This window comes from Saccostrea echinata, unplaced genomic scaffold (genome assembly GCF_033153115.1).
Source record: "Saccostrea echinata isolate AGI-Se365-2 ecotype Australia unplaced genomic scaffold, CSIRO_AGI_Sech_v1 ptg000019l, whole genome shotgun sequence".
NCBI classification, from domain to species: domain Eukaryota; kingdom Metazoa; phylum Mollusca; class Bivalvia; order Ostreida; family Ostreidae; genus Saccostrea; species Saccostrea echinata.
This window is the reverse complement of record NW_026889768.1, coordinates 2,272,700-2,295,686: the sequence shown is the minus strand read 5'-3', so window position 1 is coordinate 2,295,686 and position 22,987 is coordinate 2,272,700. Positions and strand designations below refer to the sequence as shown.

The window sequence follows — 22,987 nt, the reverse complement described above, 5'->3', positions numbered from 1 at the left end:
TCATTAAAAGTAAAATTGAAATATGCCATTTAACCTTTATTCATTTCAAGTTTGCACTTTACCAAGACAGTCTGATATATAAATAAAAAGAATTAATTGACTACGACATAACATAAAGTAGGAAGTAATAGAAAAAAGATGGCGGCCAGTGGTCGCCACGGCGGTCGACCTTTCGTTAAAAGTGGCCGATTCAGAGGTAAAAACTGGAACAATTTCATAAATCAGTATTAAGTCACAGCAGTAAATCTCTAGATTTTCAGAATAATTGCATATTTTCTTCATTTCAGCTCGACATGAAAGTGCAGACGAAATTTTGAAGCTTGATTTTTCGAGAGGTGTGTACTCCTTTTTAAGATATGCAATATTTTCTTTTTACTATTCCCAATTAGTTGTGCAGAGAAACAAAGGAGTGCTTATCAATTTAAAAAAAAAACTTACAAATGGTTTCAGATCCTCTGAGTGACCATAATTAAACCTTAACTTAGTAAATACGAAATGTAGAGGTTTGCTTTTTGTTTTATTTTGGGAGAATTGAATTAAAGTGGGAGCAATAAGGAAGCAGTTTTAAGTCTTTGTAATCTGCTGGAATTCCACTGCTTCACTGTTATACTAAGAAACCTTCTTCAATTGACCCAAGGCTCTGTCGAATAAAATATGGAAGAGTAGGAATGGGGAAAACCGCATATTAAGGTCAGACGACATGTTCCTTAAATATCTTTTTTGCATTCCTTTGTAATATACCAAAAATATTTATAATTATCATTATATTTTGATTTCTAACCTATTTTCAAAATGTTTGAAAAATATAAACACCAAAAACAATGGTATAAGCAGTTCAAGTGATCTCTAGTATAGGATTATATAGGAAATACCATCCTCCAGAATCTTGCACATGTGTCTGGTAATGCACCCCAATTTTTTGTGAAGGAACTTCTTAAAGTATCAATCTTTCAATCATAAAATATTGGGAAAAGTTATATATTTTTGAGGAACGTGTCGTCTGACCTTAACATGATTAAACTTGATTAATCATGGAATTTAGGATGGGTTATTTATTCTTTAAATACTTTAAAGCAACAAAATATTCATGAACAATATTTACATAATTTGTCACCACATTAAAAAAAAAACACCAAACTGGATTATTTTGTGTTTCACAACAGAGAATATTTACATTTCACATGTATTTTGATTATTCATTCAAAACACCATAACACAGACAGGGGGTCAAAAGGTTAATATATGCATTATTTTGAGAAACTATTGCAAATTTTAAATGTATCAGAAATAATCTCTAGGAAAAAATGAAACTTAAAGAATGTGTCACAGGGTGGTAAAATCCTTTAAGTCCTATTGTATTGCATGATTGAGAAACTGTTTCTTGCAAACTCCGAAATATAAGAGTTTCTCCAAATTTCACAGCAGAAAACTTCAACCTTAAGTTTGCATTTTAATGTTCTCCATTAACAATATTGTCAAGAATATCTGAATATGAAAAAGTAGTTGTTTTAAAACATGAATGAATCATCAAAAATTTAACAGAACTAACTTTGAACTTGCATAGTATATTTAAAAGTGTCGCAATGCAGATATAAAATAAGACTAAAAAAAGTTAATAGTTTTATTACATTTTCAACAGTGAAATACTGTGATTAATTTATTGAATAAAAGTGATATTCTCTCACAGTGTGAAAGGATATCAAAATGATATTCTCTCACAGTGTGAAAGGATATCAAAGTAAGTAAAAAAATAATTTCTGGCCTGTCATAAGATAGAGCTAAAACTGCAAATTTCTTCCCCAATATATTGCTGAAATCCATGCTATGTAATGTTTTCAATCTCACAACTGCTAAGCTATGACGTCTCAACTGCTCAACTATGATGTCAGACCTAGCTATGACACTGTGTTAAGAAAAGACAGAGGCAAAGGGAAAATCAAAGAAAATGTAATAAACAGAAAATTCAATGTTTTGTAGATGAATATGGAATTTATTTCACTTGTGAGACAGGATTTTTTGATATTTTCACGAGTGCTTCGCACTCGTGAAAATATCAAAAAAACCTGTCCCACTCGTGAAATAAATTCCATATTCATCTACAAAACATTGAATATCCTCTATTTATTTATCGATATACAACAGGTGACATAATGATTCCTAATATTGAAAAACTTAAGAGATAATTTTGAAAACTAGTTTTCTTTGGGCTAACTTAATGAACAGTGCCAAGTAAAGTCATCCAAGCAGAATGAGACAAGTTTACCTGTAGCAGTTGAACCATTTAGTTAACTAGGGGAGTAGTCGACATTGGTGAAATTTTGAAGTAATTTATAAGTCTCAAACTGACCATTGTTTGAGATGTTAGACTCTACTCAGTGCTAACGCACCTTGGACCATCTAATATCCGACATAATGGACAGTTTTTTGATTATATCCATTAGTTATATGCAAGTACTATGATCAAAATTCACAGCAGTTGATATTAAGATTTTGGGTTGATACTTACATTTTTTTACTAGCAATTACTGTTTTGGCACCATATTCATAATATTTTACATCTTTTTCAGACCCAAATGAAAATTTGAAAGAGATTTTAGCTGTCATAGTTTCCCAAAGTAGTGTACCAAAATCTAAGAAGCTAGCATACCTGAATGCTTTAGTCAAACTTTTACTCAAATATGGAAATGACAAATACTCAGGCTTCACAAAGAGAGATATTTTGTGTTGGTGAGTAATAGTTGAGTTCTTATTCAGAAAGAAGTAAATAAAAAATTGTGTTTATATTGTCATAAGGAGATCCAAAATCAAGAAACGAAGTTCAGATTTAAATGACCTCATTTAGACAGTTCATCAGGGAGCTCAACAATTTTAAGCACTTGAAAACTGAAACTTGTGTGAGAAATTTTGCAAATATTTATATCAATTTTCATTCAGCCTGTCAATTCCTATGTTACTGAATGGCTATAGTCAGGTCATATTGTATTTTTTCTGAAGAATGTGATATTTTACAGTTTAAGGGTAGGTTTATTCCATGAGGCAAAAGAAGTGCGGGCAGCAGTGTTAAGAGTGCTGCGGTACTTTCTCCGGGACCAAGAGACCGTCGATTTATTTTACACTCTCCACATAGATTACTTAATTGTCAGGTTTGTAATCCACTTCCTTTTATTAAGATTGTTTTATGATATTCTCATACCCGACATTATCAATTTCTAATTATCAGAAACTTATACTGGATTTATCACTTTTACTTCTTTTTCTATAGCACAGCTATTCGACGACATGTAGTTGTCATAATTATAAGAAATTTAAATTTTCTTACTGTTGAGAAAAGATACCACACAATTAAATTGTATTAAAAGAATTCCACTTGCATTGCAGGTCAATAGATTTATGTTTAGACAATGAAGTAGAAAGAATACATGGGATTAAACTAGTCAGAAAAATTCTGCAGATTGCACCCAAGAAATTGTCTGATCTCTTGTTTTATCCATTGGTTGCCATAAGTAATGATGGAACAGCTGAGAGAGACAGAATGGTCAGGATAGCTCTAGAAACTATATGTGAAACAGGTTAGTTTGGCACAGAGAAAGTATTTATAGAAATGATATGTGAAACAAGTAAGTTCGGCATAGTGAAACAGGTAAGTATGGCACAGAGAAGACATTTATACATAGAAGATATTTATACATGTAGATGTGGCAAAGAGCTGGTATTTCAATATGTAAAACAGATAAGTATGCTATAAGAAAGAAAGAAATTTGATTATAGCAAGATATTACAAGTATTTATTTCCCCCTGGAAAGTATTTATTTCCCCTGGACAAAATTTATTTCCCGTGGAAAGTAAAACAAAAAAACTTGGAACATAATTACATAATAATCACCTACATGTGCCTATAATGCAGATTGTGTACTTAACTCTTATGTGTACCATACATTATAAGTATTAAAGTTTTATAAAACATGTATATAATTTATTTTTTTATGCAGAACAAGTGTACCTTTATTGTAGCATTTGTGAATCCGGAGTTATTGGCAAGATGTGGAGGAATTGGTGCTATTTTAAGAGCAGCTCTGGACTGCCATCAGTATCCCAGAATAAACGAATCACTGGTGTCCACCATTCTCCATCTACTGAACCATCCCAGAACCAGGCATTTCATCAAATTCAATACAGACCTGGAGGTAAGGTTGTACATGTATATTGTGTGCTTTATCTGCCAGGATGTAATGTTTGTACATGTATAATCTTATAGTCATGTGATTACAAGATAGATGGTTGGTACTTTTGTGTTGATATTTTTTAAATATATTTTTAGCAACTGTTAGCCCCCTTCACAGACTGCCATTACAGATTCAGTGCTGAGTCGTCAGAACAATCCTCAGGGTGAGTGAATTTTCTTACAATTTTTATGCCCAGCAATGAATATGGCGGGGGCAAATAGTGTTTGTCATGTCTATCTTCCATCCTTCTGTCCTTCTGTCTACTTTGCATGTAGCTCAATTTCAGATAAACTATTCAAGATATTTTTTTCAAACTTCATACATATTGATGAGAGCTATTCAATGGCATGAAAATTTTTTTGACCTTAACCTTTCTCTTTTCTTAAATTAATGATTAGCTCAGTTTTAAAAAAACTATTCAAGATATTTTTATTAAACCTTATATGCTGATACATACTGAAGAGAGCTATTCAACTGCATCAACTTACACTCAGATGTATACAGTAGGAGCTCTCCCTAATCTATACCCACAATATTAATGTTTTTTACATATTTACTGTTTATGTTTTGTAGTGAGGAGAAAGAGAATCGATTTGCAGCCAGTAAAATGGCCGTCGTCTCTATCATGCGGACTTGGTCAGGTATGTATTTAATTAATATGATGTATTGCTATATAGGGAGTTTTGATCTTTTTAATCAATTTCATATATACATTAATTACATAATTCTATAAGGCAAATAAACTATATAAAAGGAAGTATTCGATTAATTTATAAATGTTTAATAAAATAAAGTTTTTAATTTAGAGAACACAGAATTTGTTTTTGAGGGAAAATTCACCATTGTATGTTCATGTTCTTTTGGTTATTTATATTCTTACAAATTATGCATTGCAAGAACTCTACAACCAATTGAATTCTGTTTTAATTATTTGGCAGGAATAATTCGTTTCTGTCGACCAGATGGCAGTGGTTTACAGTCGCTTGTTGGCATTCTCTACCTACCATACAAAGAAATTAGGGTACCTAAGTTAATGTTGTAGTTTAAATGTTTTGAATTGCACAAATGAGGCTTATTGAGGATTTTTTTCCTGTATTGCATTTATTTGAAGAATTAATTTTATGTAATTAATGGTTATTTGATGATTTCAGCATGGAATACTAGAGATTTTATTTGATTTATTTCGTTTGAAAATTCCTGAGTCAACAGATGATTTCAACACAGCTTTACTAAGTGTGGGTGAGTATCTGCAGCTCAGCTATTAAACTATTACTCTTTGTCGAACATTTCAATTTAAGAGAGTTAGTGGATTAGCTTATCTATTTACATATTGATACAATGTACCTATTTTTATGTGTTTGCAGTCATGGATAAGAATGCATTAATTGACTTTCATTTTTTGCTTTTCTTCAGATCCGTCGGAAATGCAGGAGAACTGGAAGATAACAGATGGGTTTGTGGCTGAGGAGGGGAAGTGCATACTGCCCCACATGGCAAAAATCAGGTGTGCAAGAGCAGAAATTCCTCAACAATTTTGCCATCAAACATGCACCCAGTCCTCATATCTAAGGGAATTTAAAATTTTGCCAAGTATTGCACAATTATACTTAAACTTTCGATGTCTTTCTTTGATTTCAGACCAAATTTAATAGAAAACCATTTAGCATTACTTCTGTCTGCATGGATTGGAGCAGGGATTCTAGAGGTAAAAACTCGGGGAACCTCTTTTGCAGCAAATTTGTACTTGGAATAGGTTATTTAGCTAGTGTAAAATGTAGCTCATATTCTGATTCTATATAGTATAATTACACTCTGTGGTAAACTGAAGTTTAGGTCATTGCTATTCTTTGTTGGAAACATTTATTGCAAGGATTGTATTATTTTTGGATTGAATTGTAACACTGTTTTTCAGGCATTAGTAGAAGTTATAATCAGCAGTGATCGTCAGCTCTTTGTTCGTGCCACAATCCTCCTTGGTGACCTACTTCATTTAGTAAGTTACTTCAGCAGCATTTACCTGTAGCTTTTTTTAAATAAAGAATGTAATTCTATATTCAGCTGCAAATTCACTCAAGTGGAATAGGTAAAAAAAATTTCAACTTGACAGTAATTATATGTTGTACTTAACTAATGCTGATTCTTTACAGGCCAGTACCATGCTTCCTCCTGAGTGCTCCCATCACAACCACTGTCTGCCATCACTCCTGGCCCTAGCCTCCTCACCTGATCTCACCTCAGCTCAGACATTGTAAGTTTTGATCTCACCTCTGCTCAGATATTGTAAGTTTTGATCTCACCTCAGCTCAGACATTGTAATTTTTTATCTCCCCTCAGCTCAGACATTTTAAGTTTTGATCTCAGCTCAGACATTGTAAGTGTTTTGATCTCACCTCTGCTCAGTCATTGTAAGTTTTGATCTCACCTCAGCTCAGACATTGTAAGTTTTGATCTCACCTCAGCTCAGACATTGTAAGTTTTGATCTCACCTGCACTCAGACATTTGTAAATTGTGATATCATCTTTGCCCATACATTGTAAAACTTGGTCTCACATTTGCTCAGACATTTATAGACTGCAAAGACATGCTCAGACATTGTAAGCTTTAATCTCAGTGTAGATCAATCTCACTTCTCCATAGGTATTTGTGTTTCACTCATTCTTTTCTTATTTACATTCAAAGAATTTTTCATGATTTTTACATTGTATTTAAATACATGTACTACCCTATAGATTGACCTTAAACAGAGCTGTTTTTTTCTCACATTTATGCCCATAATCCTTTTTCAGTCAAGCCAGAGAAGCCATTTATTACTTAGAGCGTCTTCATGCCATGAAGAAGCGAGGCCCTGTGCCCAGCAGTCTTTACCTGGATCAGCTGATTCAGAGGAATGGAGGTAGACCTGTAGGACAGACAAAATTCTACCTGAGGAAGAAATATGACCTTTACATCAATAAAGTAGGTGTTAATGCCTTGACTTCTCAGATTTTAGGTTTCAGAATTATTTTTGTATTAAGTAAAGTTTACATTTGAAAACGGAGTTGGCAAAATTGGAATGCCTCTTTCATAATCTCACATTCTGACCATCAAAGTTTTATTATATGCCTCTGAAGAAAATCAATTTTGATCTTTTCAGTCTCCCACAGAGGATATGATAGGACAGGCCATTAAAGATTCCAATGTTGTCAACACCAAGGATATTGTTAACTGGGACTGGGATCTGGTACCTGCTATCCTGAAGGTAAGGGACACACTCTCAGGGAAACTTAAAACTTTACCAAGGATAACAAGTTCAGTTGTCTCTCAGGTCTCAGTTTATGTGACTATAGATCTGTATGAATTTTAAAATATCTTCGTCATTTTGTTGTCTTATTTTTAAACTGTAGTGGCCAGAGGAAAAGTTAAGAAGACTGGATGACCAACTTACACTGAAGTAAGTGATTGTTCACAAGTTGGAAATGTGTGTAGTATTGAAATGTAGAACTTCGGAAAACTCCTTTCAGGAAGTTTGACATAAGGTTGTGCTTTGGGAGCATTTTCAATCAGACAGACTCTACCAGACAAACATTTTCAGTAAGACAATTGGTTCGTCCTCTTGATAGCATTTCTAGTGCCTATTTTATATGGCAAATGGCAACACCCACTTGTACATTGTATGTACTTTCAAGGAAAAAAATAAAATCTAATCAATTTTTTTTACCTCTGCTGTCATTTCTTGCATTTATTAAAGTTATGAAACATTTAACAATAGTTCAGGAATTACTGCTATTCAGTTTTGAAAGATTTGATATTACTGTTTATGATGAAAGTGAAAGTATCATGGGATTAAATTTAAGCCTATGCAATTGACACTCATGGATGTACATGCACTAGTAAATTGCCATTCTTCATATTTTTCATCCTAGGCTAGACCACCGATGATAATTTTTTTCAAAAATTTGACAAAAGTTTTAATTTGTATATGTATTTTCAGGTTCTTTAAGAGGCTTGTACAGTTTTACAAACCGACCAATCACAGATTTTCAAGACTAGAGATCAACCACAAACTGACTCAGATGATGGTACATTCTGGTTGTCTGTTGGTGGACTTTCTGTTGTCAACTGAACAGGTGAGACTTAAGTCTGTTAGGAACCAGTTCACAGGTGGGACTAAGTCTGTTAGGAACCAGTACACAGGTGGGACTTAAGTCTGTCAGGAACCAGTACACAGGTGGGACTAAGTCTGTTAGGAACCAGTACACAGGTGGGACTTAAGTCTGTTAGGAACCAGTACACAGGTGGGACTAAAGTTTGTTAGGGACCAGTACACAGGTGGGATTTAAGTCTGTTAGGGACCAGTACACAGGTAGGACTTAAGTCTGTTAGGGACTAGTACACAGGTGGGACTAAGTCTGTTAGGAACCAGTACACAGGTGGGACTAAGTCTGTTAGGAACCAGTACACAAGTGGGACTAAGTCTGTTAGGGACCAGTACACAGATGGGACAAAGTCTGTTAGTAGCAGTTACACAGTGGAATCTTTGCTTTGTGATACAAAGTCTATTAGTAACATGTGAACAGACTAAGTCTATTAGTAATATATAAACTGATGAGATCAAGTCTATTAGTAACACAGCTAAGTCTTTTAGTAACAGGTAAACAGACTAAGTCTATTAGTAAAACATAAACAAATGAGACTAATTCTATTAATAACAAGTAAATAGATGAGACTAATTCTATTAGTAACAAGTAAATAGATGAGATTAATTCTATTAATAACAAGTAAATAGATGAGACTAATTCTATTAATAACAAGTAAATAGATGAGACTAATTCTATTAGTAACATGTAAAACATGCACAAGTAAGACTGTGTTAATAACAGGCTAATTGGTGAGACATAAGGTGAGAATTAAATTTGCTTATATAAACAGAAAAACAAAATTAAAATTAAAACCAGTTGTCATCAGTGCATTAACATGTGATGCTCATATCTGTTCATTATTATTGTCAAGAGAAATGTATTTTTATTTACATGAAATATTTGTTTTTTGCAGGATGAAGTCCAGAAACTGGCTCTAGATTTTATAGGAGATATAGGGGGGTGCATGTCTGAGGTTAGATGTAGATACTTAATCTTTATTTTATTGTCATTTTGAATAGTAGACCCTTTACATGTACATGTTCTTCATGATATAAAGAGAATGAAATCCTTTCTCAGCAGTGTTTTTAAGCCTATACTTAATGATTTTTGTGTAGATTGTCCAGCAGCGTTTTAAGCCTATATTTTATGATTTTTGTGTAGATTGTCCAGCAGCATTTTAAGCCTGTGTTTTATGATTTTTGTGTAGATTGCACAGCAGCGTTTGGTACCAGAGTCCGTACTGAGTCCAGGGAATGTCATTAACACATGCAGTCAGTTCTACTTTCTGTTTGTGGGCCGATTCTCGGGGACTGTTTTGGGGGACAAATATCTAGAAAAAACTGGTGTATATCAGTAGTAAGTACCCAAGTTGATATTGTAAACAATTTGCCAACTAGTAATCAAATGAAATTTTTTTTTTACCATTTATTTTTTTATGGCCACTATGAATATGGCTTAGGTTAGTTTCAAAAAATCTGTTCAAGATATTTTCATTAAACTTCCTACACTGGTACATACATAGTGATGGCAATTCAGCTGTGTCAAATTTTTGTGAGCTTGACTTCACGCTTCCCCTTTTTTTTTAACATGAAGCTCAGTTTCAAAGAAACTGTGCAAGGTATCTTCATCAAACATCATGCACTAATACTGTACATTTGGTTAGAGAAAATTCAGCTGTGCCAAATTTTTCTGACCACCTCACTCTCCCCATTTTCGTTTTAGTAAATGAATACTATTTTTTTAATTTTCATTATTTTAATGTGCTTTATTTTAAGTATTTTATGTCTGAATACCTGTTCAAAGTACATATGAATCTGTGAAGATATAAACGTCATATGATATGTACATGTACTTCAGAGACCACATACCAGGTACATATGAATTTGCTGTATATGTATCTGTAAATTTGCACACATAACCCTAGTTTCCACACTTAGCCATCTTCTCTTTCAGTTTACTGGACATAGTTTCCATAGCACCCCAGGACAGCTTTGTAAAATTGTCTGTCTCCAGCCTTAACTACAGTAAGGATGGTAATACCAGACCAGTGCTGGCCAAAGCCCTGTGTTCTGCCACAGAGGTAATGTAAAACAAATACCTCAGTATTGTTATTGACATCCTGTAATATTTTTTTTGTTATTTATTTGTATGTCAATAAAATGCATGTTTTTCTGTTTTAAAAGTCTGCCCGTCTCTACTGCACCAAGTTTCTGCGTACGTTGCTGCGAACAAGAGTTGCTGGGTTCAGTACCTGGGGTATGGAGCTTCTGGTAAATCAGTTGTATGACCAAAGCAACCAGGTTGCTCAGGCTGCTCTTCATGTCCTGGAGGAGGCCTGTGATGTACAGGTAAGTTTTATCACATGAGCATTGTATCACTGTGATGTACAGGTAAGTTTTATCACCTGACCATTGTATCACTGTGATGTACAGGTAAGTTTTATCACCTGACCATTGTATCACTGTGATGTACAGGTAAGTTTTTTCACATGAGCATTGTATCACTGTGATGTACAGGTAAGTTTTATCACCTGAGCATGGTATCACTGTGATGTACAAGTAAGTTTTATCACCTGAGCATTGTATCACTGTGATGTACAGGTAAGTTTTATCACCTGAGCATTGTATCACTCTGATGCACAGGTCAGTTTTATCACCTGAGAATGGTATCACTGTGATGTACAGGTAAGTTTTATCACCTGAGCATTGTATCACTCTGATGCACAGGTCAGTTTTATCTCCTGAGAATGGTATCACTGTGATGTACAGGTAAGTTTTATCACCTGAGCATTGTATCACTGTCTCATACCATGGTCAAGTTTATAACACACAAATGGTCTTTTATTTAAATGAGCCATCATTGAGCATTATTGGATAACACAGAATGTGCGAAATACAAACATGTATATTACTAAGCACCAAGAAAAGGCAACACAACTATTTAGGTATTTAAACATTTCAGTATTTAATACTAAGTTGTACATTTCCAGCCCTGTCTGAGTTCCGTTATTAAGCTGGTTTTTAATACTAAGTCATTAAGTACTATTGTACATTTCCAGCCCTGTCTGAGTTCCGTTATTAAGCTGAGGCCTCAGTGCCTACACCTGGGTGAGAGAGGTGTCCTACTGCTGTGTCGCTTCATGTCCACGTCCAAAGGATTCAAAATGCTCAGTGATGCTAACTTCATACACAACGAGGTCCAAAAATGGGAAAAGGTAACAAAATATACACAAGGTTTATATTTTAGCATGATTTCTGTGGAGCAGTACTTTAGAATAAATTGTATTTTTGATTGTTTGATGTGTGACTTCCTTCTATTCCTAGACATATAATGTTAGATACATTCACATTGTGGAGGACTTGTTAAATGAGGCCCTAACAACATACGAGAAAACGTACGAGGGATCCTTCACTCGCAGGTCCAGCAGGAAGTAAGTTCTGTAAAACTGCTTTAGTTACATTTATATTTATGTTACATTAATGCATTGGATTCTTTCATAGTGCAGTGTTTTTCATTGTGGCACTTTAATTCTACCAGGAGATCTAACAAGGATGCATATGTACCAGTCCATTTGTATGGCCAGCTCACTCAGCATAAGGAGGGATTCAATCTTCTACAACAACAGGTAACTGGCTGTGAAATAAAATATTGAGAATTAGTTCACTATACCTGTATATCAATGTTAGATTAAAAACTTGTACAGAACCTATGTCACATTTCTAAACATTTGACATGTAATTAATAATTCAATATTTAATTTTTTTTAATGTGAATAATCAGAAGTTATGTATGTTTAGTCAGTTTTGAGCAGAGTAGGCAATTTTACTGTGGTTATTTTCATCTTTTCACACTACCATGCATTGTAGTTTAAGCTGTCTTCAACAAATCAAAAAGTATTTACATTATAAATAAAATATATTAAAGAACCTGTTCTGTTGAGCTTTTCTTACCTTGAGATTGGATAATTCACAAAATTGGTGTCCTTTGTACTTTCATATTATCTCCTGTTGATTTTAAATAAAAAGACGGTCAAGATAAAAGAATCAAAAATTTCATTTTTTTTTTTTTTTTTGTAGTACAACTTGTACACTGAAGTATAAGTTTGTGTTATTTCTTTACAGGAATGTATTGGAGAGTTTTTTAAGTGTATTAAATGTTTGGAGCTGCATTCTGATGAGGATGTTCTGAAAATGAAGACAGCATTATGGGCAGTGGTATGTTTAGATAATTTACTGAAAACTCTGTTACATAAGAGATTGAAATTTCATGAGTTTTTTGATTCTGTATAAAGTTTAGTTTGTCCGGTTTTTTTTTTAAATTTGATGTAATGAACAACTGACATTAACTCTATAATGAAAATACATATACCTGTAGCTTAAACAATTGATAAATGCTGAAAAAAGACATCTTTGACTCAAAATAGTGCAAAATGGGATGAAGGGGGGGGGGGGGGAGAGAAAGCAAGGAATTGATTTTAAACAGAACTACATGTATAACTGTATAAAAACAGTATTGCAAACTTAATGCGAGGATTATATATTTTTTTAGGTCACCTGAGTCACTCAGGTGACCTATTGCTATCTGTTTTCGTCTGTCGTCGTCCGTCGTGCGTCGTGTGTTAACATTTGAACATTTTCAGCTTCTTCTCTGAAACCGCTGAACCAATTTCAGCCAATTTTTGCATATGGCATCTATGTGTGAAGGGGAACAAAATTTATGAATTTCATGGTCCCTGCCCCCCTGGGGCCTGAGGGGTGGGGCTAAAACCATCAAAATTAATGCAATCTTTAAAAATCTTCTTCTTTACTCCTGGACATCAAACAGTCAAACTGTTGACATGATTGTAATGAGCATTGAGTCCTCTACCAAAATTGTGAAATTCATGGCCCCAGGGTCAGGGGTTCTGGTGCTAGGGCGGGGCTATATAGATCATATAGTGAAAGTGCATTATTTCTTTGAAAATCTTCTTCTCTACTCCTGGGTATTATTTAAACAAATTAAATACATAGTTATGATAAGCAAGAGTAACTCTACCAAAATTGTGAATTTCATGGCCCCTGGGTCAGGGGTTCTGATGTTAGGGCGGGGCTCTATAGATCGTATAGTGAAAGTGCATTATTTCTTTGAAAATCTTCTTCTCTACTCCTGGGTATTTTTTAAACAAATTAGATACAGAGTTATGATCAGCAAGGGTGACTCTACCAAAATTGTGAAATTCATGGCCCCATGGTCAGGGGTTCTGGTGCTGGGGGGGGGGGGGGGGGGGTATATAGATCATATAGTGAAAGTGCATTATTTCTTTAAAAATCTTCTTCTCTACTCCTTGGTATTATTGAAACAAATTAAATACATAGTTATGATAAGCAAGAGTGACTCTACTAAAATTGTGAAATTCATAGCCCCAGGGTAAGGGGTTCTGGTGCTGTGGGGGGGCTATATAGATCATATAGTGAAAGTGCATTATTTCTTTGAAAATCTTCTTCTCTACTCCTGGGTATTATTTAAACAAATTAAATACAGAGTTATGATAAGCAAGAGTAACTCTACCAAAATTGTGAATTTCATGGCCCCTGGGTCAGGGGTTCTGATGTTAGGGCGGGGCTCTATTTATTATATAGTGAAAATGCATTAATGCTTTAAAAATCTTCTTCTCTGCTTCTGGGTATTATTTAAACAAACTAAGTACATTATTATGATAAGCAAGGACACCTCTTCCAAAATTGTGAAATTCATGGCCCCAGGGACAGGGGTTCTTGTGCTAGGGTGGGGCTATATAGCTCCTACATTGAAGGTGAATTATTTCTTTGAAAATCTTCTTCTCTGCCCCTGGGTACTATTTAAACAAACTAAGTACATTGTTATGATATGCAAGGATGCCTCTTCTAAAATTGTGAATTTCATGGCCCCAGGGTCAAGGGTCCTGGTCAAAAGGTGGGGGGGGGGGGGGGGGGCTCTATTGATTATATAGTGAAAAATCAAAATTTCTTTGAAAATATTCTTTTCTGCTTCTGGTTAAAAAGCAAAGAAGCTAAGTATATAGTTATGATGAGCAAGAGTGCTTCTTCCAGAGTAGTGAATTACATGACCCCTGGGTCAGATATGCTGGTATAAGGGTGGGGCTGTTGATAATGTAGTGAAAATGCAGTAATTCTATTAAATGATCCTGTATGCTCCTTAATGTTAAGCAGTTAAATAAAGTGATTACTTATGATGAGCAAACTTGAAACTTCTGGTCCCAGGGTGAGAGGCTCTGGTGTTTCTCGGTGGTGAAGGGGAGGGGGGGGGGCTCTATTGATAATACAGTGAATCTGTATTGAAAATGCATTATTTCTTTAAAAATCTTCTCTGCACTTGGGCATATCAGAGGCAAAAAGTGTAAAAGTTGTAATAAGGAAGGGTATTTTTACCAGATTTTTGAACATCTGGACCATTTGGTCTTGAAAGTGTTCTGGTCCTAGCCAGGGCTCAATTAATTTGCATTCTACTGAGAGGAGTTATTCCCCTTTGCCGTTTACTTTTGATAATTAATCATTGTAAATAATGTACTTGAAAAATTAATAGAATAAGAGAATTATCCAAGAATTTTTATTGTATAATACAAAAAGTATTTTCATAGTTTTCATCAAAGACCAAGAGAGGCCAATGTAAGAGATTACAACAAGAAATTAAAATAGTACAAAAGCACTGATAGTTTGTTAATATACTGTATGGTGATAGTGATAAATGGGGAACAGATTAGAACCTAATTTATGAACTGTTAATGAATAGTAGACTAATTATTTTGTTGATCCTGATCACCCTATTTTTCTTGCTTTTGGGCAACAAAGCTTCACCTTTCATTTCATTTTAATACTCTATGGATCCTCTAAATTGTTGTATTGTGCTCAGGTGACCGTTAAGGCCCTTGGGCCTCTTGTTTTTTTTCTTAATTAAGGTCTGCAGTTGACAACAAATAATTTTGTTGTGTAATGCTTTAATTGAACATCTACTCAATTTTTGGGTTGTTATTTAGGGCCATATTGGGACATCTACCTGGGGTGTCAACTGGTTGGAAGAAGAAAGACTCTTGCCAGAAATCATAAAACTAGCTGAGGAGTGTGGGGTCTTTTCTATACGAGGGTATTATTTTATTTCATATCAGCTGATAAGTGTAAATTTGTATTTTCATTGCACCGGATGTATTAACTCTAAGAAGTACATGTATACTGCAAGTACATGGTCAAAGACACTTGCATAGTTTGCAGAATAATTAAATTTTGATAAAGTTATTTCTGATTTCATTTAACACATAAAGATTCCTTTTTTTTCTTCAATAGAACAGCTTTCTACGTCCTGGGACTTCTGACCAGTACAAGGGAGGGAGCTGAATACTTAACCCAGCTGGGCTGGGAGTCTTGCTGGCACACACGGGAGGATCGGTGGCCGGTGGTAGAGGACCGGACAGAACTTCTGACGGAACTCCAGGATAGTGATAATGGACGCTGTGAACTGGAGTCTCGGGGAGCTAGTTCTCCTGGCATTTTATCATCCAGTCTTTTCTTTATTGAGGAGGAGAATTCAGCTTTAGACCAAGGTTGTGAGTCGGGACTTATACACAGCTGTGATCAAAACTCAAATATTGAGGCTTCTATGTTCATTCCAAAGAGGAGTAAAACATTACCCAATGAAATCGCTTTTCATAAGAGGTACAAGTCCCTACCAAGTAGGACTGCTAATATAAGAAGTTACTCTTTAGGGCATCATGATCGGGACAGAATTATTCGCGATGATCATAGACTGATGACAAGACGATTGAATTCACCATCCAGACAGACTGAGGATGTGTTATCGAACAAGTCACATTCATCTAGAGGAAGTGAAAAAAAGGAAAGTCCAAAAAATATTCCTGTGATATGTTTATCAGACATGGACTCTGGAACATTTGAGGGTTCCATGACAGAGGATGTGGACAGTAAAGCTCCTATCTGTGATAACTTTAGTGCAATGGATGATGAAGGGGAAGGAATTTCTTTCAGTGTCAAAGATAGTGATGAAAAATCAGACACCTCAGAGACAAAGACTCTGACGAATCAGTCATTAAAAAAATCACCAAACCTGCGGGACGGTAGATGTAGCAGTAGTGATAGCTCGCGGACCAGTAATAAAAGTCGTGCGGATAGTTTTAACACAGATTCCACTACTAGTGGGGTCAGTTCTTGTGAGTCTGGCCCACACACCTGTCTTTCATCGGAATTTATGTCCCTTAGTCCTATCGCCAGTACTAGCTCTATAGACACATTAGGGGTCACTGGTAGTTCAGATGCCAGAGACCTCATTCATCCATCTTCATTCCGACGAAAATCTTTAAATCTAAAACGAGTGCCAAGTCTTAGAAATAAACAAGCCAGTCCAGCATATGGTATTCTGCCTTCAGCTCAGTTACTAGAGGGAATGACAACAGAGAGTGCTATCATGTACACCACGTCACGGGATGCAATGGGATATGCAACGTGGCGATCCATCAAGCGTCAGCGCAGGATCAGTTCCGATGTGGAGTCAGACATGGGTCTTAATTCTCTTTACGGAGAAGAGGAAGGGAATGAGATGATAAGAAAAAACAGTATTGAGTCCAAAAAGAGCATTGACACATTTACTTTTCGTTCAAGGTAAGTCATTTGATGTTGCAAGCAAATGTATATATTTATCTGAAATCTACTCTTTGATAGTGTACACTTTATACATTGCGATAATACACATGTACATAAAAAATTATATTTTTTTAGCTTTATTTTAAGCCTACATGAGCCCAAGACTCAAGTCAGCTTATGATCAAAGTTCATTTGTATATTTGAATTGATTGGTACATGATGTTTGTGTTTTTGTTGTGATTTAGTTCTGGGATTCCACGTAACGCCAGCAGTGTATCTCTATCAGACCAGGAGAGAGCTGGAACTCCCTATGGGGTGGCCCCTAAAGCTATCCTTCTACAGAGGAGGCCACACACAGGAGAAGCAGAATTCCTGGGTCTTACCCTGCCAGTAGACATTAACATGATGTTCCAGGTGAGGGAGAGGAATTTTTTCTTCTAATTAATCAAATTGTGCAGATATTTTAAAAAATGAAAACCTTTATGTCAGTATAAAATAATAAAATCTGTCATTTTTAGGTTCATGCAGGGGAGGATCAGAGATCTGAGGCTGCCCCAGTAGAGAAAGAAGAGAATTATCAGGAGCAGAAAAAGAAGCCAAGTAATCATTATTTTACTTGTAATCTGACAGGGAGTAATCATTATTTTACATTTAATTCTGACAAGGAGTAATTTTTATTTTACTTGTAATTCTGACATGAAGTAATCATTATTTTACATGTAGTTCTGTTAGAAAGGAAGTTCTTGATGAAAGATTTAAAATGCTGATAATTTTAAACTAGAGTAACTTGTATCTACATTTATGATATAAATACTTCTTAATTCAGTCAAAGTCAATCTTAAATCAAATCCAAGAGGTTAGAGAGGAAATTGTAGTTCATGATATTGAATTTTTATTTCAAAAATATATCCTATTAATTTAGGATCTAGGAAGTCATCTAGGATTGTGCCTGCTTTGGAGAGCTTTGAACATGACTCAACAGTATGTCTGCTGTGTTCTCAACTTAAACGCCAAGATATCAGTCAATCAGAAATAGAGGAAGGTATGTGCCTTAGTGTCAGATAAATGAGAAGTTGCCCAATTGAAGATGTCTTCTTTTTCATGTTCTACATTCATACCTGTATTCATTATAAAGAATGCTTCATTCTGTGTATTATTGATATCCATTTAAATTGGTCGTGAAATCTGTAAAGTAAGGTGACATTGTTGAATTAGAGAGAAAATGGATATTAAGATGCCTTTATATTTTTTGTCTGTTATGACTGAAAATCTGTGTATTCAATTATCTGATTAATATTTGTAGGTTCACAAGAAGATGGGGATCTTGAGCCAGTGTCCTTGGATAAAGACCCTGGGAGTTTGAATGCTGCCATCAAACTTCAAAAGGGGTCACGACCCCGCCACAGCAGTGTTAATGAGCCCTCCTCTGCCACTCCAGGAAGTGTTACAAGCTGTACAAGCTCCGACTCTTGTAAGCCAATGAAATACTGCCTTTCAAAACAAACTGGAAATAAAACCATTGCAATTTTCACTGCAGATACAATCAAAGAAGTACATGCATTTTAAACAATAAATCAAAATAAAATGGAAATCCTTATTTCAAAAGCTGTTTATGATCTTGTATGAAATAATTCCTCTCTACAATGTTTTTGTTTTTTGGGGTTGAAATTCTGATTAGAATATTTTTATGATTGTTAAACAATGTTGACTTACAGTGACAGTAAAGATGTCTTATGACAATGTTCACGGGAAAGGCCTGATCAGAAAAGAACTCCGAAAACTGGTGATCAACCTGAGTAGCTCTGTCGGGCTTAAGGGCTCTGAGCAGGGACTGCTAATGTAAGGCTTCGTTTTCTTAATTTGACTTTCATTTTGAATGAGATTTTACCATTTATTGTTATGTGTTTAACAATACACAAAGCAGTGAGTGACTTACTTTTGATAGAACAAATTTTCTAAATTGCTAAAATTTTATGTCAGTAATTTATTGTTTCATAAATTTACATGAATATACTTGTACAGAAACATTTTACATGCTTATAAACATGTACAAATATTGGAGTTCTCTTGTCCATCATTCATTGATGCTATGAATTTGTAGGCGAAGCAATTGCAAAATACGTAAAATGTGAATTGCAGTATGCTAGTTCAGTTTCTTTTATGTTACATTGTTCTGAAATGTTTATGAATGCTTTTTATAAGACAGAATTTATTCCAAGGTATTATTTTTTCTCCTTTTAAATCAGGCTGAAGCAGAAGTTTCCTGCAGTGTTCAAGGACGTTTGTTTTTACTCGGAAGTTTGCCACCTTTTATCCATATGTTCATTCAGATTAAATGCCAGGAGATTTGTACAGGAACTTTTTGAAGATTTCAAAATAAATAAGGTACATATACATGAATGTACATCATTTTATACAGAGTATATATACAGAATATACATTTAATGTAGATCACCAAATTTTCATGAAAACTTTATTTTCCTGAGATAGTTATTTGGTATTTATAAGCGAGACAAAATTTCTACGAAATTTTGATTATTGTTTATAAAATCTTTTATTATACAAATATATGTGGGAATGAAATTTTTGCAAGTGGAAGATCTCATGTAATTGCATGAAAATTAAGTCTTGCAAATAAAAAGTGATTTAAAGTTCTATGACACTAAAGTTGATTCTGAGGTTCAAAGAACTGATGTTCATATTAATAATGGAGCTTTTCTGATCACATTCCATCTGTAAACTTATTCTTCTCTAGAACCACTGGGCCAATTTCAACCAAATTTGACACAAAGCATCCTTGGGTGAAGGGGATTCAGATTTATTCAAATGAAGGGCCACACCCTCTTTCACGGGGAGATAATTAAGAATTAGTGAAAATTTAGTGGCATCTTTAAAAGCTGCTTCTCAAGAACCACTGGGTTAAAAAAGTTGAAACTTATGTGAAACCTTCATTACATAGTGTAGATTCAAGTTAGTTCAAATTATGACCACCTGGGTAGGGTGGGGCCACAATGGGGGATTGAAGTTTTTGCATAGGAATATATAGGAAAAAATCTTCTTCTCAAACAGCAAAGCCATGTTTAATAATACTGATATGGAAGCATTCTCAAGTAGTGTAGATTCAAGTTAGTTCAGAACATGACCCCAGAGGGCTAGGGTGGGGCTGCAATGGAGGATGAAAATTTTACATAGGAATATATAGGAAAAATCTTTAAATATTTTCTTCTCAACAACAGCAAAGCCATGATTAGTCATATTCATCCTCAGGTAATGTAGATTCATATTTGTTCAAACCATAACCCCTGGGGGTAGGGTGGGACCACAATGGACAATCAAAATTTTACATAGGAATACATAGGAAAAATCTTTTAATAATCTTCAAGAACAGCAAGGCCATTTAGTCATATGGAAGCTTCCTCAGGTAGTGTAGATTCAAACTTGTTTAAATCATAACCTCCTCTGCTGCCCCTCTGTGTGTGTGGAGTGGGGGGCACTTATATATTTAAACTTTTCAATACTGAACCGCTTTCTGCTTTTCCCTAGCTAAAATGCTCAGCTGAGTGATGTAGCCCATGGACCCCTGTTTGTTTTTATACTGGATGTACATTTAGAATTCTTCTTTCCAGCTGATAGCAGAGCCTTACTCCTTAACTAGTATGGTTGAAGGATCAGAGAAGAATGTGATCCCAGTGACTAAATTCGACAACCTGGACAGCCTCTCAGAATACAACCAATTCTAACATAGAAATGATGCATCTCAGACTCAAATCTGGACAGCCTCTCAGAATACAACCAATTCTAACCTAGAAATGATGCATCTCAGATGGAGTTAATTCTTACTTAATCTGGAGAATTAAAGGACTTATCGCATGATTTTTCAAAAATCTTAATTTTATGAAAAATATTATCTACAACCTTGTTTATTAAAATACTGAATACAATAAACGTTGTTGAAAGCATATTTTAAGAGATATTGAGAGTTGAAATTCAAATACGGCAATATGCATATTTCAGTCGGATTTCGGCAAAATACTGCTCTGACGTCATAGGCGACAATTCAGTGATATAGAGATGAGAAGTTGCACACTATTTATGGAGTTATCAAGGACAAATGCAGCTTAATTACGAAAAATGCTGAAAAAAATAATTCCTAACGTGCTTTTCAATTACTATAGAAACATTAACTAGTTCTAAGCTATAAGACTTTTGAGATATTTTCATTTTTTATTCCAAATATTTAGCATCTGTAGGTCTGATTACGGCAATGTTTCGCCGTGATCGGGAAAAAAATTTCAAGATCGCCATCCTTTACAAAACATATGAAGGCATACTTGCATAAATTATTATATTAAAAACGAAGAATAACAAAGTTATATAACATTAAATTTGTGAATCAAAAAAGTTCATACATGTGATAAGATGACAAATCAAATTGTATTGTGATGGCGAGTTTCTTCGTCTTCGCCGCGTCTCCCTCGCTATTGTCGCTGCTATTTTTACAATGTTAACAGATTTCTCAGATTTTTTCTTCATAACAATTCTAAAATATAAGGTTGGATATTCAAATTCATATCGATAAAATCAGTGATTTGGTCGTTCATAACGTAGAAAATTCAGGTTGTATTACGTACATTTTAGTAAGATTAACGCGAGGAACTGATCAGCCATTGTCGCCTTTGACATCACAGGGTCACGTGATCGTTATCTAATTAATTTAGATTTTTAATTCAGGGGGTTTCATTTGAGTCAATAATTGGTTAATTACCGCGATTTATCCGCTGTAAAAACACAAAATTTATAAGCTGTGGTCATAAGGAACGTTTTACACTTTTAATTTCAAATAATTTAGAAACATGCAATAAGTCCTTTAATGACTAAATCTGTAAAGTTTGCAAGACATGAGTAGAATTTCCACTGAATGAAAAGGCTTTAGTTTTTGCATGTCATACCCTGTGGGTTTATTAATTTTCTGCTCTCGTCAACAGAGGACTGTGTAGATTTTATTGTCGGTGTACCAGCAAATGATTTTTAAACTTGATTTGAAAAAGATTTGTTTTTGCTATGTTCCTGAAAACTCTTAGTTGATGTCTAGGTATTCATTCCTCATAGTCAAGATTTCGTTCTCTATTCCAGTAAAATATTACTTGTTGATGTTTAGGCATACAAGGGTTCCTGAGGGAGAAATACTCCTACCTTGTCTGTGCTGACTTCTCAGCACTGGAATTATTTACAACTTCATTTTGTCTTGTGTACTTTGTACGATTTAAAGTTGTACAATACATGACTATTCTACATTCTTTTTGATCTCTGTAAAACATGTAATTCATAACACTATAACTTGTTGTGTAGTGTTTATGCTTTTTTCCAAATGTTGGAATGACAGAAGGGGAGATTTTTTTTTTGAATGAATGTTTATTGATATACGTGTATGAATAAGTGCTTCAGAAGTGCTTAATGTTATTTTGTAACTGTTATACAGTTATTATTGTTAAATCTAGGGCAAATTGCAAATCCATGGATTGTGGGCAAACCAGGAAACATTTCTTCTACAGATACTGGTACCTAACACTGCTTAACAGAATTTTAATCAAGTTTTTGGTATTTGTTTTAGCATCAGGTAACATAGACTGGAATATTTGGGCACTATGTACCTTGTAAATGCTTTCTGGAAGATGTTTAATGCTGAAATGAATCCCAATATTCACCATTCATGATTTCACTATGCAACTCTCCATCAAACCCAGTAAAAATGCACAGTCCAAGATTGTTGTTTTCCCACTCTTGTGTTTCAAAGTTAATTAATAATCAGGAGATAATTATAACATCTGTCATTTTTACCACTGTCCAATGTTGGCATTGTTTAACCTTTTATTTTTCTTATGTATTTTTGAACACCAATTGTATTCACATTACTCTAATTTACATATTGTGATCACAAAATATTTGTTATTGATGGAAAACTGAAAATAAACCAATTTACCATGCAGATTTATTAGTATTTCTTTCTAGTGTCAGGGA

General features: G+C 34.6%; 1 protein-coding gene across 1 annotated transcript; it reads left to right on the top strand.

The window, feature by feature from the left end:
- The first annotated feature begins 112 nt into the window (after positions 1 to 112).
- Positions 113 to 22,987, top strand: LOC133189561 (rapamycin-insensitive companion of mTOR-like). Its single transcript, XM_061324931.1, has 35 exons — positions 113 to 196; positions 288 to 335; positions 2,568 to 2,727; positions 3,012 to 3,143; positions 3,379 to 3,569; positions 4,012 to 4,184; positions 4,319 to 4,386; positions 4,797 to 4,864; positions 5,162 to 5,244; positions 5,375 to 5,462; positions 5,637 to 5,727; positions 5,862 to 5,928; positions 6,136 to 6,216; positions 6,371 to 6,471; positions 7,011 to 7,179; positions 7,358 to 7,462; positions 7,608 to 7,654; positions 8,195 to 8,330; positions 9,256 to 9,315; positions 9,550 to 9,698; positions 10,296 to 10,422; positions 10,526 to 10,690; positions 11,401 to 11,556; positions 11,666 to 11,772; positions 11,880 to 11,967; positions 12,464 to 12,556; positions 15,355 to 15,461; positions 15,659 to 16,987; positions 17,215 to 17,383; positions 17,488 to 17,569; positions 17,892 to 18,011; positions 18,273 to 18,440; positions 18,685 to 18,808; positions 19,216 to 19,354; positions 20,596 to 22,987. Exons 1-35 carry the CDS (start codon positions 139 to 141, stop codon positions 20,707 to 20,709), a joined length of 5,163 nt encoding a protein of 1,720 aa, XP_061180915.1. The 5' UTR covers positions 113 to 138; the 3' UTR covers positions 20,710 to 22,987.

What these genes read in the sequence shown, in the direction of transcription:
- LOC133189561 (XM_061324931.1), top strand. Translation starts at nt 139, where the DNA reads ATGGCGGCCAGTGGTCGCCACGGCGGTCGACCTTTCGTTAAAAGTGGC. An exon ending in TTCTGTTGTCAACTGAACAG is followed by an intron (nt 8,331 to 9,255) that starts GTGAGACTTAAG and finishes TGTTTTTTGCAG; the next exon opens with GATGAAGTCCAGAAACTGGC. An exon ending in ACATTAACATGATGTTCCAG is followed by an intron (nt 17,384 to 17,487) that starts GTGAGGGAGAGG and finishes TGTCATTTTTAG; the next exon opens with GTTCATGCAGGGGAGGATCA.